Source organism: Lycium barbarum, chromosome 1, assembly GCF_019175385.1.
Source record: "Lycium barbarum isolate Lr01 chromosome 1, ASM1917538v2, whole genome shotgun sequence".
Classification (NCBI taxonomy): Eukaryota; Viridiplantae; Streptophyta; class Magnoliopsida; order Solanales; family Solanaceae; genus Lycium; species Lycium barbarum.
The window spans coordinates 140067911-140087735 of record NC_083337.1 but is presented as its reverse complement, the minus strand read 5'-3'; the positions used below and the strand labels follow the sequence as shown (position 1 = coordinate 140087735).

The 19825-nt window shown below is 37.7% G+C and overlaps 1 protein-coding gene across 1 annotated transcript; it reads left to right on the top strand.

Moving 5' to 3' along the window:
- The first annotated feature begins 10037 nt into the window (after positions 1-10037).
- LOC132639987 (uncharacterized) lies at positions 10038-19156 on the top strand. Its single transcript, XM_060356380.1, has 4 exons — positions 10038-10331; positions 11610-11722; positions 11803-11887; positions 18816-19156. The coding sequence occupies exons 1-4, from the start codon at positions 10044-10046 to the stop codon at positions 18903-18905; spliced, it is 576 nt and encodes a 191-aa protein (XP_060212363.1). The 5' UTR covers positions 10038-10043; the 3' UTR covers positions 18906-19156.
- Positions 19157-19825: the final 669 nt, after the last annotated feature.

The following is a 19825-nucleotide window of genomic DNA, read 5'->3' as shown; positions in this document are numbered from 1 at the left end:
GACCCCGCCATGTCCAAGTACGTACACAAAAGAATAGTACCAACTAAACTGCAGCTCCGGGTCAAATGGAGCACTTCTATGCAATCGCTGATGAAGCAGCCTAGGGGTCTGGTCCGTCTTCCTGTCTACCTGCGGGCATGAAAGCAGCGTCCACAAACAAAAGGACGTCAGTACGAATAATGTACTGAGTATGTAAGGCATGAATAAAAGCATGATGAAAATATGAAGATAGCATGAGATAAAGAGATCAATTTATACCTCTTAAGGAGGCTGTCATGCATACTTAACCTTTCTCTAAAGAAAACATTCCATACATACATATATAATGATACCGTACCCGGACATATAGGCTCGGTATCACCCGTACCCGACCATAACAAGGCTCGATGTCATCCATACCCGGCCATAACAAGGCTCGGTGTCATCCGTACACCATTCAAGAGGATTCATACTAAGTTTAAGTCTTGAAAACACTCTTAAGTTCAAACTAGAGTAGTTGGCGAGCTAACGGAATTTGGGCAACACTTCCCTGATTTTATCAACTTCCACCAAACTTTAAAACAACTTCCAAACAACAATAATAACATCAACAATACCATAATCAAGGAATTATATTCAATTTGATCTCAAATTAATCTAAAATCCCCTTTCAAGTTCACCTCATGGTCATCAACTTCAATTCAACTCTCTATGACTTCTCTTCTATGATTCCTTTCTCTCTAAGACTTGCTAAACCTTTAAATCAACTCAATCATGTAAATAAGATGAAAAACATACCTTATGATAGAAGAACTTCACCTCACTCAACTCCTTCCAAGACCAAGTTCATCACAACATTGAAAAGAAGCAAGAACAATCGTCTTCCATGGATTATGTTGAGGTTTTTGGTGTTTGATCTTCTCTTTTAATGGTGTGGAAGGTTTTGTAATGTTGAAGAAATCTCAAGAAATCTCTAGAAATGTGGGGAAAGAAGTGTGGAAAGTTAATGTAAAAAATGGGGTCTTTTGTGATTTATAAAGGGTTGAAAACCGTCATTTCGCTCCAACTTGCGGTGGAGATGCGGCTTAGCATATTGGATATGCGACTGCATCCCCTCTCCTCTCCTTAGGGAGGATTTTAGGCAGTAAGTCCAGCAGATTTTGTGAGTTTGTGGCCAATATGCTGCACAGTAAATTCAGTTTGCGGCCGCATATAGGTCCACAAACTCCAGTTTTCGCGAAAACGCGTTCTTTTTTATTCGTTTGACCTCCAATCCTTATGGGACCTTCTTGGAACTTGTATAAAAATTCATTAACCATATAAGGGGCCTTATATCTCACCCTTAAGGTAATTCCAAGAAAGGTATAACTCAAATGATACGAAATCTTCCCCGAAACATGACTCAAATTCCAATTTCTTCAACGAACTTACTTCCACGATTCATATGACTCCAAAACCTTAAGGTACACACTTAAAGTTATAAAATACCCTCCTTAACCTTGTGAGGCCTTCATTTCTACTTTAGGCTTGCGTTAGTTTACTCATAATGCAAACAACACGAAATTTCCAAGGTGTAACCTTCTTCCCCCCTTAAGAACATTCGTCCTCGAATGTTAGACTCTTAGGGATTCTATAAAAATTTCGCCGAAGTTTACCCTGTAAATATGCCACTACCATCATGTCACAACAACTCAAAATATACAACGCCTCACAGGGATACAATAACAACAACAATAATGGCCACACACAACCAAGAAATCATCAAAAGAAAGCATTACGTACTTGGAGGCAACAGTGGCTCTGTCTGAACCTCTTCTGGGAGTGGAAACAAATATGGATACCTGGACTTCATATCTTCCTCGGCTTCCCAAGTCATTTCTTCCCTATTATTGTTTCTCCATAGAACTTTAACTGAAGCTACATCTTTGGTTCTTAATCTCCGAACTTGTCTATCTAGAATAGCAATAGGAACATCTTCGTAGGATAATTGCTCGGTGACCTGGAAACCATCCACAGGTACAATTCAGGAAAGCTCTCCAATGCACTTGCGAAACATTGATACATCGAAAATCGGATGAACTGACTCCAAGTCCAAAGGTAGATCTAACTCGTAGCTACCTGACCCACTTTGCGTACAACCTTGTAAGGCCCAATATACTGAGGACTAACTTTACCCTTTTTATCAAATCTCATCACACCTTCTATAGGTGATACCTTCAAGAATACCCAGTCATTAACTTGGAATTTCAGGTCTCGTCGGCGATTGTCCGCATAAGACTTCTGTCGACTTTGGGCTGTCAATAATTGGTCCTTAATAAGCTTGATCTCCTCCACCGCTTGCTGGACCAAGTCTGGCCCTACCAACTTAGTCTCTTCCACTTTGAACCATCCAATTGGTGATCTACACTTACGCCCATATAAAGCTTCATACAGGGCCATCTGGATGCTGGAATGATAACTATTGTTATATGCAAACTTAATGAGTGGTAAGTGATCATCTCCACTACCTCCAAAGTCTATTACATATGACCTAAATATATCTTTGAGGGTCTGAATAGTATACTCAGATTGTCCATCAGTCTGGTGGTGAAATGTTGTGCTAAGACTCACTTGAGTCCTCAAACCTTCTTGGAAAGACTTTCAGAAATTAGCTGTAAACTGTGATCCTCTGTCAGAGATAATGGATACTGGAATACCATGGAGTCGTACTATCTCTTTGTATAAAGCTTCTCATAATCTTCAGCCGAGTATGTAGTTCTGATAAGCAGGAAATGAGCTAACTTTGTGAGTCTATCCACAATTATCCATATAGAATCATACTTACGCTGAGAGCGATGCAAACCTGTAATGAAATCCATATTAATTACTTTCTATTTTTAAGTTGGAATTTCTATAGCTTGCAACAATCCCCCAGGTGTCTGATGTTCAATCTTCACCTGCTGACAATTTGGACATTGAGCTACGAACTCTGCTCTGTTTTTCTTCATTCCATCCTACTAATAGGTTGACTTAATTGCATGATACATCTTTGTCGCTCCTGGATGAACTGAGTAACGAGAACAATGGGCTTCCCCCAAAATCTGGTGACGTAATCCTGCAACATCAAGAATACATAATCTACCTCGATATCTGAGAACTCCATTTACAGAAATCTCAAAGAATGACTTTTTCTTTTGAGGAAGTGTATCTCTATTGTGAGTTAATATGGGATCCTCATATTGGCTCTCTTTCACTTCAACTACTAATGGCGAGCCGACTGAATTCTAGATAGCAATTCCCGTATTGCCCGAGTCCATTAATCGAACTCCTAGGCTAGCTAACTGTTGAAGCTCACGAGCTAACTCTCTCTTCTCTGGCTGAATATCACATAAGTTACCCATGGATCTACGGCTAAGAGCAGCGGCTACGACGTTCCCTTCCCCCGGATGATATAAGATATGCTAACATCATAATCTTTTAACAGTTCCAACCATCGCCTTTGCCGTATATTCAACTCTTTCTGCTTCAAAAGATACTGGAGACTCTTGTGATATGTATAAATATCAACATGAACTTCATACAAATAATGCCTCTACATCTTCAATGCATGAATAACTGGCGCCAACTCTAGATCATGGGTCGGATAATTCTGCTCATGTTTTTGCAACTGCCTCGAAGTATAAGCAATAACCTTACCGTGCTGCATCAATACACACCCTAATCCAACACCCAAAGCATCACGATAAATACTGTAGCCCTCCGATCCTTCTAGAAGTGTTAGGATCAGGGCCGAAGTTAATCTATTCTTTAGCTCCTAAAAACTGCGCTCACAAGTATCTGTCTATTGAAATTTAGCTAATTTCTGATTCAGCTTCGTCAGTGGTGTAGAGATAGAAGAAAATCCTTCTACAAATCTTCTGTAATAACCTGTCAAACCCAGAAAACTATGAACTTCTGTATGTGTTATAGGCCTTGGCCAAGTCTTCACCGCTTCAGTCTTCTGGGTATCCACCCGAATACCATCAGATGAAATAATGTGCCCCAGAAAAGTCACAGAATTAAACCAGAACTCATACTCTGAGAATTTTGCATATAACCCCTGAGTCTGAAGAATTCTAAGGACAATACGTAAATGATCCGCATGCTCTGCCTCTGATTGAGAATATACCAGGATATCAACGATAAACACGATCACAAACGAATCGAGGAAAGGTTTGAATACACTGTTTATCAAATCCATGAATATCGCTGGCGCATTAGTCAACCCGAATGACATTACCCGAAATTCGAAATGAAAATATCTAGTTCTGAAGGTCGTTTTCAGAATGTCCTTCTCTCTAACTCTCACCTGGTTATACCTAGATCTTAAGTCTATTTTTTAGAACCATTTGGCACCTTGCAACTGATCAAATAGATCATCGATCCTTGGGAGCAGATATTTGTTCTTTATTATCACCTTATTTAGCTGTTTGTAATCAATATACATTCGCAAGAAGCCGTCTTTCTTTCTTACAAATAACATAAGTGCTCCATACATCGACGAACTAGGCCTAATAAAGCATTTCTCGAGCAAATCCTTCAGTTGCTCCTTCAACTCTTTTAATTCTGCAAGAGCCATTCTATAACAAGGAATAGCTATAGGCTTAGTATCCGGTAGCACATTAATAGCAAAATCACTCTCTCGTTCTGGTGGAAGACCTGGAAGCTCCTCCGGAAACACATCTGGAAACTCATTCACTACTGGGACAGATTAAAGAGTCGGCGACTTTGCTTCTGTGTCTTGAACCCGGACTAAATGATAAATACAACCTTTAGAAATCATCTTCCTTGCCTTGAGATAGGAAATAAACCTACCTCTCGGAGACGCTGTATTACCCTTCCACTCAAAAACTGGTTCGCCAGAAAATTGGAAACGAACCATTTTTGTTCTACAATCAATATTGGCATAACAAGAAGCCAACCAATCTATACCCATAATAATATCAAAATCTACTAGATTCAGCTCAATTAGATCAACCATGGTATGACGGTCACAGACTACAACCACACAATTTCTATATACTTAACTAGCTATCACTGGGTCACCAACGGGTGTAGACACTTCGAAAGGTTTAACTAACTTAGGTTTCATCCCAAATCAACCAGCAACATAAGGAGTAACATATGACGATGTAGAACCTGAATCAATCAATGCATATACATCGTGAGAGAATACTGATAATATACATGTGACAACATCAGGGAAGGACTCAAGATCCTGTCGTCCAGCCAGTGCATAGATACAGTGCTGAGGACCACTCGAACTGGACGCTCCTCCTCTACCTCTACCATGGCCTGTTGGTATCTGTGAGCTTTGCCCCGGAGGGCGTACAGATGATAAAGAACCAGCTGCTGATCCTGTGGGCTAGACCCTACCTCTACCGCCTATCGATGGACAGTCACGCATGATATGGTCTGGCTGATCGTAGGCATAACAAACATCTGAACCTAATCGACATTGTCCTCAGTGAAATTTACCACACTGAGTACATCGTGGTAAGGGTGGTCTCATCTGGCTTGAATCACCCCTATACTGAGAACCCGAAGCTCTGAAACTCTGACTCGGTCCGGAGTGAATAGGTCGATCAAATCTCTGACCTGCAAATCGTGGAGGTGCACTAGCCACTGAATGGACTGAGTGCCTAGAATACGGTTGCCTTTGACCTCCTTTGAACTCACTAATAGGACCTGAGGATCGGACCCTCTTACTATAACCCCTATCATGCTCTCGCTCACTCCTCCGTTGTTGCTGTCATTCTTCAAGATCCTAGGCATAGGCCCGTATACGAGAAGTATCCATACCTTCTTGAAGTGAGGCCGTCAAACAATCATCAATCAAATGCGGCCCCAAACCATTCACAAATCGGTGAACACGATATCCCATGTCAGCCACCATGGCTAGAGCATACCTAGCCAAAGAATTAAAATGAAGGCTATACTCTCGGGCACTCAGGTTCCCTATCTGAGGTTCAATAAATCTATCAGCTCTGACCCGTCAAATCTCTAGCAGCAAATAATGCTAAAGAAAAGCATCCACAAACTCTTTCCATACCGATGGAGGCGCGTTAACCCCCCTAGAAGACATCCAGATACCATACCAATGAACACAACATCTCTTAACCTATAGGAGGCCACCTCTACCGACTCAACATTTGAAGCATGCATCACCCGTAGTGTCCTCAATATCTCATCTGTGAAATTCTACGGGTCCTTGTCTGGTTTTGACCCAAAGAATTCTGGAGGGTCCAAACTAATGAAATCACAGACTCTGGCACCGACAGCTCTATCACCATGACCCGTACCTTTTCGTTGAGCTTGAGCAGCTAACTGGGTTAATAACTGAATGTCCTCTCTCATCTCATAACCTGAGGCATCCGGTCGAAGAACTAGGGGTGTTGGAGCTGAAGATGAGGCTCCTCTGGAACGGGCGGAGTGTGAGAGGTCTGAGATAGAACCTCATTCTGGGACTCACCCTCCTATATATCTGCAGGCGGTACCCGCTCAGTCCTCCTACCTGCCACTGACTTGCCTTTCTGGGCCGCTGTCGCTTTTCTCTTCACAGGCATTGCTGAAATCATAACACACGGTTAGAAATAAGGGAATCCCTATAACATGGCTCTATCGCACGATCTAAGATGAAAAAGGAAGGTCAATCATTCCTAAATGCTCTGCAGCCTCCTGTTTATAAGTGTGGCGCGCTTCACACCCATAAACAAGACTCTACTGGACACGGATCGTAGACACACCCTACGACGAATTGCTCTGATATCACTTTTGTCACGACCCAACCAGAGGGCCATAACGGGTACCCAGGGCTAGCCTTCCGAGCACCTCTTAACATACTTCTTATAATTACATGTAAGTGAGCCACATTGCTAACTCGTAATTACCACAACTGAAGAGACACAAGTTCCATCGAACATATGCACGCCTATATAAACATTATCAACTATGCCCATATGTACAAGCCGACAAGGCTGCTAAAAATGATATACACAATATGAACTGGTAAAGTTATGGAGCATCTAACTATATACATCTGTCTACGAGCCTCTACAAGGAGTGCATAACATCATAAAGACGGGACAGGACCCTATTATGTCCAAGTAAGTACACAAAGGAATAGTACCAACTAAACTGCAGCTCCGGGTCAAATGGAGCACTTCTATACAATCGCTGATGAAGTAGCCTAGGGGTCTGGTCCGTCTCCCTGTCTACCTACGGGCATGAATACAGCGTCCACAAACAAAAGGACGTTAGTACGAATAATGTACTAAGTATGTAAGGCATGAATAACAACATGATGAAAATATGAAGATCATATGAGATAAAGAGATCAATTTATACATCTTAAGGCGGTTGTCATGCATACTTAACCTTTCTCTAAAAAAAACACTCCATACATACATATACAATGATACCGTACCCGACCATATAGGCTCGGTGTCACCCGTACCCAGCCATAACAAGGCTCAGTGTCATCCGTACCCAACTGCAGTGGTGTGGACATTAGGTGCCGTACCCGACCAACTGTACTGCTACTCGGTGTAAGAAACATACATACATATATATAAAGCATAATTGAGAACCCAAAAAAAGATTTTCAACTCTATCGGAGTAGTATAAGGTTGGTGAACCTCCGATTACCATTACAGAATCATCATTATCACTATATCTTTACTTAGAGGGTCAACTATCATAAGATGAGATCAACGACGATGAACAAGATTAGCAACATCATGAAAACCTTGAGAATCGTGAGCTTATAGCATTTCTAGGAAATAAGACATTATGAACCAGCAAGAAAATCATGCTTTTAGAAAGAAAAGAGTTAGCCTTAACATACCTTTACGTCTTCTTAACTATTTAACGTTTCTCCCTCCAAGCTTATAAATCTACATTCAAGAGGATTCATACTAAGGTTAAGTCTTGAAAATACTCTTAAGTTCAAACTAGAGTAGTTAGCGAGCTAACGGAATTTGGGCAACACTTCCCTGATTTTATCAACTTCCACCAAACTTTAAAACAACTTCCAAACAACAATAATAACATCAACAATACCATAATCAAGGAATTATATTCAATTTGATCTCAAATTAATCCAAAATCCCCTTTCAAGTTCACCTCATAGTCATCAACTTCAATTCAACTCTCTATGACTTCTCTTCTATGATTCCTTCCTCTCTAAGACTTTCTAAACCTTTAAATTAACTCAATCATGTAAATAAGATGAAAAATATACCTTATGATAGAAGAACTTCACCTCACTCAACTCCTTCCAAGATCAAGTTCATTGCAAAATTGAAGAGAAGCAAGAATAATCGTCTTCCATGGATTATCTTGAGGTTTTTGGTGTTTGATCTTCTCTTTTAATAGTGTGGAAGGTTTTGGAATGTTGAAGAACTCTCTAGAAATGTGGGGAAAGAAGTGTGGAAAGTTAATGTGAAAAATTGGGTCTTTTGGGATTAAAAAAAGGTTGAAAACCGACATTTCGCTCCAACTTGCGGTGGAGATGCGGCTCAGCATATTGGATATACAGCCGCATCTCCCCTCCTCTCCTTAGGGAGGAGGTTGGGCAGTGAGGCCAGCAGATTTGGTGAGTTTGTTGGTAATATGCTGCACAACAAACTCCAGTTTTCGCGAAAACGCGTTCTTTTCAACTCGTTTGACCTTCAATCCTTATGGGACCTTCTTGGCACTTATATAAAACTTCATTAACCATATAAGGGGCCCTATAGCTCACTGTCAAGGTAATGCCAAGCAATGTATAACTCAAATGATACGAAATCTTCCCAAAACATGACTCAAATTCCAATTTCTTCAACGAACTTACTTCCGCTGATTCATATGACTCCAAAACCTTAAGGTACACACTTAAAGTTATCCAATACCCTCCTTAAACTTGTGAGGATTCATGTCCACTTTAGGCTCGCGTTAGTTTACTCATAATGCAAACGACACGAAATTTCCATGGTGTAACAAAATACATATGAGATACAATATGAGCCAAATACATATTACGAAAATACACTCAAAATACGACGAGAAGCAGCTAGGAAAAATATGTAAGTAAAGTAATGTTGTTGGCTGGGTTCGAACCTGGGCAGGCAAGGGGAGAGCCTCTCCCAAATACACGCGAAATACACAACTTCTGCGTGTATTTGAAGACCTTCAAATACACGCGAATTCACACATATTTTGCATTATGTTAGCTACGAGCTGTAATTGTGAAGTTGTAGCTACGATCGGTGAGTTCCACCTTTAAGGTAGTTATTCCTGTAAGTTTGCCTTAAGTTTTTCTTCTTCCGAAATAGCATTTTCTAAGTGAAATTTGGTACAATTTGAACATGAAACTTTTTGCAATCTGAAATAAAATCTTCTACCCGTGAACTCATATTACAGAAACGAAATAAATTCCAGAGAACAAGTTTAAATTATTATTTTTGATTACTAATTCAATCACATCCAAAAGAAATTATACTAAAACTAAAAGTATTACTCCAATTTATAATTTACTACTTATTAATACATTCTTTTTTTTTTCATTACTTTTTATCTTTTCGTTTAATTTACTTATATTTTTACAAAAATTAATTAAATTATTATTCTTTTTTGACTTTAAGTACTGGCCTCAGCCCAACCTGTGAGGCCGGCGGGCCAAGATATGTTGGTCTATAGAGCCTCACTTCTAAATGGGCCAAAGAAATTTTAGTGCAACCCTACTTAAATAAAGGGGTGACCCATTTTGACAGCTCTAATAGAGTTAGTATTTCGGGGTTGATGTTGAAGAAAATATTTACACACCACTCTAGAAGGGATTAGAATTCTAACATTGTGTCACGACCTATGACTAAAGTACTAAAATCAGTTAGTACTAATAATTACATTTAAATACTAGTTGAAGCAAATAACAAGAAGTTAAAAAGTTAAAGTTGTACGAAAAATGACTTGCAAAATTAGTTTCTCCATTTTTTTTTCTAATAACCAAAAAAACAAAAAGTAAATTTGTTATAATTAAAATATTATAATGGTGTGCAAAGTGAAAAATGAGGAGAAAAAAAGTGGAGTCATTCTTGGCTCTTAGAACCGAACGCAAAAACCTAAGTCCCAAAAAAAAGAGAAAGATGCAGAGATGGTGTTCCAAGCTCCGATCCCTGGCCGTTCTCCGTTCAACTCCAATTACCCATAATACCCCTCTTCCCTATCGTGTTGTCTACACTGTTACTACTACTCCCATTATTATTAACAGACTTTTTTTCACACATTCTTCACCAATCTCTCCCACCTTCATTAAACCCCTTTCCATACATGGCCCCTCTCTACCCCCTCTTTCTGTAAGTTGTCATTTTCATTTGTTTGTTTCTTTATCCAGAAAAGAGGAGATTTTTTCATGCATAGATGCACAATTTCACAAGGGGAGTAGTGGGTATTCATTTATTTTAGTTTTCAAGAACCTTTAAAGCTCAAATTTTTATTATTTTCATTTGTTTGTTTCTTTATCCAGAAGAATTGGTTTTTCATTAGTGGTGGTTGTAGCTCATCTGATACATTCGTCTTGAACTATATGCGTATATGAAGTTTTATACAAGTATATAGTAGTATTAAGTCTGCACAATTTCATAAGGGGGGTAGTGTGTATTCATTTCGTTTGGTTTTCAAGAACCTTTAAATAGTATAATGTGCTATACTAATTGCTCTTGATATGTATTTGCGGTAGTCTAAGAGTTGGAAATGAAAGGAAAATAAAGGGGTTAACAAAAATGTGAGCTTTAATTCACTATCAGTCTTGGATAGTGCTGAAAATGTTCGTAGCATCTCCTTTCGGTTATTACGTCTGTCTGTTATTTACTTGTTCAGTGTTGATTAGTAAAAGAATTGATTTTTCATTAGTGGTGGTTGTAGTGCACCTGATGCATTTGGATTAAACTATATGCGTATCTGATGTTTTATATAGTTATATTAAGTCTGCACATCTTCACAAGGGGAGTGGTGGGTATTCTCCCCCCCCCCCCCCCCTTTTTTTTTTGGTTTTCAAGAACCTTTAAAGAGTAAAATGTGCTATACTAGTTGCTACTGATACATAATTACTATAGTCTAAGGGCTGGAAAATGAAAGGAAAATAAAGGGGTAACAAAAATGTGAGCTTTTTCGCTAGTGGTGGTTGTAGCGCACCTGATGCAGTCTGCTTGAACTGTATGCATAAATGAAATCTTGTAGAAGTATATTCACAAGGGGAGTAGTAGGTGCAGTAGATATTCATTTCTTTAGGTTTTCCAGAAGCTTTAAATAGTATAATGTGCTATACTAATTGCTATTGGTGCATAATTGCTATAGTCTAGGAGCTGCTGCTATTTGACCCCAAGAGCTTGGAAATGAAAGGAAAAACAAAGGGGTTAACAAAAATGTGAGCTTGAATTCACGATTAGTCTTTGATAGTGTTGAAAAAGGTCGTAGTATCTCCTGTCTGTTTATTGCTTCTGTCTGTTATTTACTTTTTCAGTGTTGATTGCAGTTTTTCGAGTTCTAGGCACGTGAAAGTTTTTTGGCGTCTGTTCTGTGTTTATTGGATTTGTCTGTTGTTTAATTTTCTAGTGTTGGTTGTTGATTTCTAGTTTATGCAAGTGCGGTACATTACTGCGAAACAGAGGAAGAGGAAGTTGAAAAGCAGGAAGCCGATGACTCCAATCACATCAAAAGTCAAGAAAATCAAGATGAAATTTTATTCGTATGTATATGACTTAATTTGCTTTTGTCTGAAAGATTATGTTAGATATTGAAGATAATGAATACTTTTTACCGGATTAGGTCTTTTAAGGACAGATTTCGTGTTATGAAAGATGGGCAGATTAGGCGCTGGAAAGAGGGGAAGAGACACAATGCACATTTAAAGGTCAGCTTTTCTCTTGTGCTTTGGAAGTTCGGATTAATTAAGCCAAATGCTGTATACATGAACATTTATTTTTGTTAATATTACCTGATGCTAGTGAAGTGATGTTTTAGGGTGTAATTGCAATCACTTATGTGTTTTACTCGGTACTTATCTTATTGTTGTTAATAGCAAAGTGCTGCTTCACTGTTTGACTAGTAAGGATCAATAAGTGCTCCCCCTTTTAACTGTTTGCCAGAACTTTTGCAGTTGGGGGGAGGGGTGTTGTGAGAATACTTCTTCGTGAAAGCAATTGTCTTTCTTCTCACCATGCAAGCTAATTATTTACTCTTCAGCAAGGAGGTGGAAGGTTTACACCTTGCTGTTACAGTTGTTTAAGTTTGGGAATAGGTGCATAACATGTGAAGTAGTCATTACTTCCTGAAATGTGTTGGTAGTAGTGACAGGTAGGAGGATTTAACTTTAAGAGTATTATGTCATCATAATCTCTTGGCTCTGTTTAGTCTGCTACCTAGGCATTTCTTGGAAATGATGCTTGATTTAGGAACTTTTGGTGAAGTAGAAGAATCAAAGTCACCATGATTATAATTGAAACCTATCTAACCTGCAAAGGAAAGAAGACCCATCTGCTCAATCTGCTGAGTTATGCAAAGTCTTAGGCTGCATTTGTTTTCGTTAAGATTAAGACGTCTGAATAGGAATACACATCTGAATCATTAAGATGTGGTCTGTAGATCCGAGAATGGTTAAGACTGTTTGTTGTTTAAACATCTGAATATATATAATTTATCTAACTCTAAACATAATAACTAGACAATTAAACGAAAAATAATTAGTTGTAATAAAATACTAGAAAAACCTTAATATAAGCAAAATAACATAATTATTTGATAAAAAATATTTAAAGTGATACATGGATATACAGTATTTTCATAAAAAGAATAGAAACAGTACCCAGCCAAAAACTAACATTAAAAACTTGTTCCAATTTCTAATTGTCACTAAGCACAATGAGATGTATAGGGAAAGAAATCTTCTCTCAGAATACCAACTGGTTAATATATGGATTAATTAGAGGACAAAATTAAATTTGATTTAGAAAATAACAAATATTACAGATAAAGAAACTCCACGCAGAAGGGATGCTACAGCCTACAACAAAAAACTAGATATGTGGAAAGAAACTAGACCATAGCGCTCTTGTAATCATTAAGCCATAATCGTTATCTCCAGATTCCATGTCCAAGACTAATATTCTCAGTGGTGCATTATTAGAAAATACTGATATTAAAAATATGCCAGTCACGGAAAAATAAATATTGAAACTTCAATCACAAAGTTAAAAAATATATCTAAAAGCACAAAATTGAATCTTTTGGAGAAGGAGGTGTTGCTTGAAGAAAAAGCATGGTCCCAATAGCTGGAGAGAAAAGCGTGAAACGATTTTGCAGAAAGAAGAAAATAGTGACTTTTTGTTAAAAGAAGGCGTGTATCATTCCGACTCTTTTTTAGATCTGACCGAATCAGATGCTAACAGGCCTAATAGGAGATATTTTTTTTAAATAAAACAGATGCACTTAATGGGCTGAAATCTTAACCATTCAGATTCTGACCCCCATTAAGTGCAAACAAATGAGACCTTAGTGATTTTTGGAGACCATGGGTAGATGTGGGTGGGACTGATACTTGGGAATTCAAGGTGTATTCCCAGTTAAAGAATATTAATTAAGGAAATGGTTGAAAATGGGTGAAATTCAATTCTGGTTAGACATGTATATTTCAAAAAAGGCGTCGGGCATGACTACAGGCAGCACCTGGAGAAGAGCTGCAAATAATAGAGAGCAAGGGAGAGGAGATCATCAAAATCTTCACCGGTCTATAGCAACTGTTGGATCTCTTCATTTGTTTTTTCTCCCTTTACCTACCATACTTCTGTGACGTCTTAACTAACACAATTTCAATAATCTTGGTACAAGTCTAATACTTCTTATGTTGGCACATCTAGAGAGTGTTTCTGATGTCTGAGTTGAGTTCAGTTCTCTTAAATGTTTACCATCACGTATGGTATCATTGATGGACATTGAGGCCATGTTTTGACAGACACACACACACACACAAAAAAAAAAAAAGGAATACGCCCTCTTTAGCATTTGTCAAATGAGCTTCCTTTTGAATAATTTTATGCACAACCTTTCCTCCTAATTTCTTTGTTTTCTTTGAGAAAGAAAATGGAAGCGAGCGGAGATTCTGGCTCTCCAAACACTACTAAGTAGTTTGCAGTTTGAACTGATTGTGCTGCACTAGCTGCTGCTATGGCTATCCTTTACTGTATGATTTGAGTAATAAATTCCCAAAAACATTTCTTTTTAAAAATCCAGCTTGTAGGGGTTAAAAGTTTGTAAACTTACTGAAATTTTAGGATTATTTTTGCTCAATACATTGAAATGGTTTACCTTTGCACGGTTATCTAGGATCCAATGATCTAATGAACTTAATTCTTACTGCAAGTTCTGCGATGTCTGTTGCTCTTTAGTAGATGGCTTGTGGCACCTGCCTAGGAGAGAGAAATTAGGGAGTGCGGAACTACTGTGAGACCTTTAAATTGGGCCTTTCAAACACTGAAGTCTAAATAGATAAGGGAAATGTTGTTAGGAAAATTGTGGGGAAGTGAAAGTAGATATGAATCAAGAATGAGAAAGGTCGAAGTGGAACAAAGAGGCGAATCAAGGAAGGTCGAAGTGGAACAAAGAGGCGAATCAAGGTGCTTGAGAGGACAAAAAAGATGTTGCCATCAAGAAGTTAATACCTAATTATGGTTGATTAACAAACTACTTAAAAGAAGGAAAGAAAATAATATAAATAAGCTCAAAAAATTATGAACCAAATAATAATATCTAGCTAGTATAAGTAAAGATAAAAACTGAACTAAGAACCCAAGCCTTACAGATTGCTTATTGCTATAGGACCACAACTGTAATGCAGCTACAGTGGTAAATAGTGATTCTGCCAAACTTTTTGTTTTCCCAGCTGTTCTTCTATCAGCTCTCCTTAGGTTGGGAAAAGGAAAGCTGGTGCTCAAGTCTTCGTTTTCTACTCTGAGTAGTAATGTCCGTGTAATCCTTTCCATCTTTTCTTCATTTTCCTCTTCATTGGCTGGCCGAAATTACTTCATATTGGTCTCTCCAAAGTTGCATCTGATACATCTGGCAGGAAAATTGTAACCTTTTTACAATATTCATACCCATTTCTCTGGAAATCATAACTTGATTAGAAAGTATCATGCATGCAAGGTCTTTTATCTCTTCAACTTTATTTGATTTTTCGAGCTGAGCATGACTTGATGTCCATAAAGCATCCCCAAATAAAGTTAGATTTGAGTGCTTCATTGATGACATATTTTTCTTCTAAAAGATTAACTCCGACTGGATTATTGAACCTTAAACAAACTCAAATTTGTTACTGGGATGCTGTTTTTCTCCTGCCACAACTCGTAGTATTTCCATCAAATTCTATAGACATTCATATTTTTTGCCTGTTTGACTTGTAGAACTTCTGTCAAAGACTTGGAGAGCGCTTGTAGTATCTGAAAAGTTTAACATGATCTTTGAAGAATAGGAAATAAGATGATCATCTTTATGGGGATAAATATCATAAACCGGAAGATTATTCTGGTTCTCTGATCTAATCCGGATGTACCAAATCAGATTTTTTGAAATACTCATTTGATGATCTTCATCACTACTTTTCGGTGTGCCTGAAATTATTGGATAATCTTAACTTTCACCATTAATTTTTCTTCCATTTATGTGATCAAGATGTTTGGTTATACATCAAGTCTTGTATTGATTTCTTTAAAGTCCTGCTATCCTACATGTTTGTGTAGCCCATAATTGGCTATGATTCCAAGTGATACATGCCTGATTGTGGAAGTGGGAGTTTTACTTTGATTCATGTGAAATCCCTTGTTTCCTAAAGGCAAATAAGGGGAAATGCTTAAAACGTTGTTTTTAGCAAAGAATTCAACTAATTTGGAATAGAGTCTTAGTTGATTGATTGATAGAAGTTCTGCCATAGAATATGGAGACCAGAGGCAAAATATCACAGATTTCTTTTGATAAGTGAAATTTTATTGATTTCACCATGAAAATGCTGTATATGTACATCAAAAGACTGCTGATCTCCTTAATAAGAAGTTGAAAGATTACAAAGTTATAATAGCTTCTTTAAAAAAAAAAATTGTCTAAACATTTTATCCTAAAAAAACTGGAGCTCCTAATTCTCAACCAATAAAAAGCTTTTAGACGAATGATTAAGGAAAATGATATATAAGAAGTAGGAAATTAGATGAGAACAAGTAAAATAATTGAACTCAATTACTTATCAAAATTAAATTGGCCACCTAATAAACCATCCTCTGATCTTAAAGGCATCATCTTGGTGTATTGCAAAAAGAATTATCTGATTTATCAACCCTAAGATAACAGAACTTTTCATAGCATGCTGCAAACCATATGCAATGTGCTGCTATACTACCAGCTTGAACAGTGCCTGGTGAATATGATTATGTTGCAGTACTGGTTTTGGTACATTTGTTTGTGCACCATGTATCCTCTAAATTCTTCACTAAAACGCTTTTGTGCCCCTTTATGTTTGGAGAGACTTGAATGAAATAAACATTTCATGAATTATAAAAGAATATCTTCTTCATCCTGTCTTCTTACCTTTCTTTGTTCTTTAAAATCTTTGTTCACTCCTGTCTGTGTCACTTCTTTTCTGTTCAGCCCTAAGCAAATCTTAAACACCATACTTCTGTAGCACCTTCAGCTACATTGCGCCCATTCATCATTTTGTTTTGATAAAGTAATATGATTTTATAAATGTATTGGCAAAAACAAAAGCCCGTATACATCTTGTATACGAAAAGTAGAAAACCTACAAAAATTATATGGTTTTCTACAAAGCCCCCCAATCTTCTATATCTATAGGGATCTCATGGGCGTACCAAAAAGAAATAAGGGAAAGAGGCTACTCCTCAATTGTATATAATTCATCTCCACAAAACCTACATAAGTGCTAATGGAGCAAACTTCCAAGCCTTGTGCTTCTTTTCCGTCTGCCACAATTCCAGTTAGACAATACCGCTTTTACCATACGCGGCGTCGCTAATTTCACTCCAAATCATGTCAAAATTTCTCACCATAATCCCAAAACAACCCGGCAATGAAGTAAAAGATGATCCACATCTGCACCGATTCCTTGCACAAAAAACATCAACTAACATAAGTTAGTTTCCTCTTCCTTAGATTCTCGTCCGTCAAGATCACTACTCTAGCTGCTAGCCAAGTAAAGAATACCTTGCTCTGAACCTTGGGAATCCAAATCAAGCTGTGTGGAAAGTCAACCTCCTCCCTAGTCAACTTTGAGGTGTAATTGATTGATTCATTGGTTTGTCATTTGTTTCTTACCTATTATTTATTGTCACTTTTTTCCTAATAGATGTTGAATTGCATTAATTAAAATAAGATAATTGAGTGCAAACACCATTTTTTAAAAGGAAAGTTTTTTAATAATGGGAAAATCTCCCGTATATAAGCACTATACCAAAATGTAATGAATTCACCACATAATTCTCGACGAGCTATTGTTCTATACATACCAGAACCTTATGTGCACATGAAAAAGGAACTGGGATAAATGTAAACACCATCTTGATTTCAATTGCATAGAAACAATATTATTGAAGTTGAAAACCATCCGAGTAAACCAAAATAAGTTGGCAAACACATATACTAGTAAGCTGGCATTGCTTTTCTTTCTCCACTCACTATGTGCACTATTTAATTCCTGCATGAGTATTGAATTACTTGGCGGAATGAGCATGAATTTCATCTAATTGATACCAATAAAAGCTGCCGTTAGACTTTCAAATTCAAGCGATGTAAAGAACAACTTTTCACGTGAAAGAGAATCCTGGGCAAATTCGGGACAGAGTAGTAGTTAATTAATTGATAGGTTCACAAAGTATATCCGTCTCAAGTCCCAGATAAAGGAGAAGAAATGTGGACGTTGACGACCAGTGTAAAATTGCCTAATGATGATGAATTCTCTAATCCTCTGATATTGGATTATAATGAATCTGAATAGAATGGATTGGATAAAGAAGATTTTACAAAGCAGATACTAATTAATTTTGGATTTAGAGGCAGTTCATTGGTTGGGTTTTTGACGGTATACCTGTGGCCTGTTATTTGAGAAAGTCTGTTAGGTTTGGGTGGGGGTCAGAATCTTCCTGGCGTGGAAACTAGTGTATTTGACAAAACAGCTTTTTCTTTGAAGTGCAGAAGAGTAATTCCTGCCTGCCCTCTCCCGTTTAAACTTTTTGATAAAGTAATTGCTTGGACTTGGACCTTGGTAAAATTAGTTAATTACCATATTAGCATCACAGTTTACTGTAACTTGGCCGCAGTAATAGAATATTTGATATGGAACTTATTAAGCCCAAATCCTATGAGAGCATAATCTTGCGAGGAGTTAGCCTGAACTAGTCTAACTGCGATTTCACTTATGTTCAACTGTGTGGTATTGTGTTTGTTCAGACTTTTGAGAATAAGAAGCTCAAAATTTCATTAGCAAGGTGAAGGCTGTCATGAGATCACAACTTGTGAGTCACTCATGCTCTTATGCTTTCATTGAGTGGATTAGGTTGCTAGGTTTTGAGATCACTTGATTTTTGGAAAGCAAATCTTTGGATTTTCCAGGATTTTTGGCCTTGTAATTTAAAGAGATCCTTGAGCCCTTATGTGAAGTTGAGCTTCCATCTTCCTCAGTTGAATTATCTGCATGTTGTTGTGTTTGTACACTTGCATTGGTTATGAACTTCAGTCATGACCACTTCCATGTGGTGTTAAATGCGTTTTATTGTTTGCTGCAGTCTAAGATATCAAAACGTCGACTCAGGCTACCTGCTACTGTCCCTCCGGCTTATGCAAAAACGATGAAGAAGCTTGGTTTTTGTAGTTGAAGCATTTGTAGCTCTATGCACTTACTACCAGTGACATTTCTTACTTACTGATCTTGTTGGTGGTCCTCTGGATTCAGCTCAGTGTAGAAGATTTTTTCAAGGCAAACATGTAACAGGTTTTGTTTCAGGTCATTCGTGACAAAGCTATCTATTAGTATATTTCTCTGGCAAATGGGTATGGATTTAGAGTTTTTGTAAGAACAAATAAAATACAAAAGAGATGAGCTAATGAAACTGATCATTTTGCATCCTTTTAGACGACTTCTGGAAAGTTGAGCGATTTCGTTGGAAACATTGTTTTTTGGATATGTTGAAGAGCCTGAAAGAGAACATGTTAAAAGTATGTCATCTAACATAAATCAATGACACAAACTCATACTAGCCAAGGGTTTGTGATTTCTCAGGATATGTGGTGAATAAACTAGTTTGATTATGGGTGTGCTCGGTATAAAATGTTTTTCAATTTTCTCATGTTCATTTGGTAAAAATATTTTGAAAAACATTTGGTTTAGGAAAACAAGTTCTTCAAAAATAGGGAAAATGACTTCTCTAATAAAAGTAGGGAAACAAGTCCACAAGTGTATTCCATCAACCACCCAATTCACCCCCAACCACCCACGCCACCCCACCCCCCGTCCCAAAAAAAAAAATTAAATTTGTTTTGAAAAAAAAAAGTTTGATTTTTTTTTTTTTTTGATTTTTTGCACCACTCACCCCTTAACTATCAAACAACAGCCACTTCCGCAACCATGCACCACCTCAACCCCCAACCACTCCACAACCCATGCAAAACTACCCCCACCCCCACCCCTACCCCCCACCCAACGCATTAAAAGCATACCTTATGCGAATTGCCCTTCTTTTGGTATGGTCTTTAAATTTTGCTCCTCATATTTGAAATCTTTAAATTTTGCCCTTCG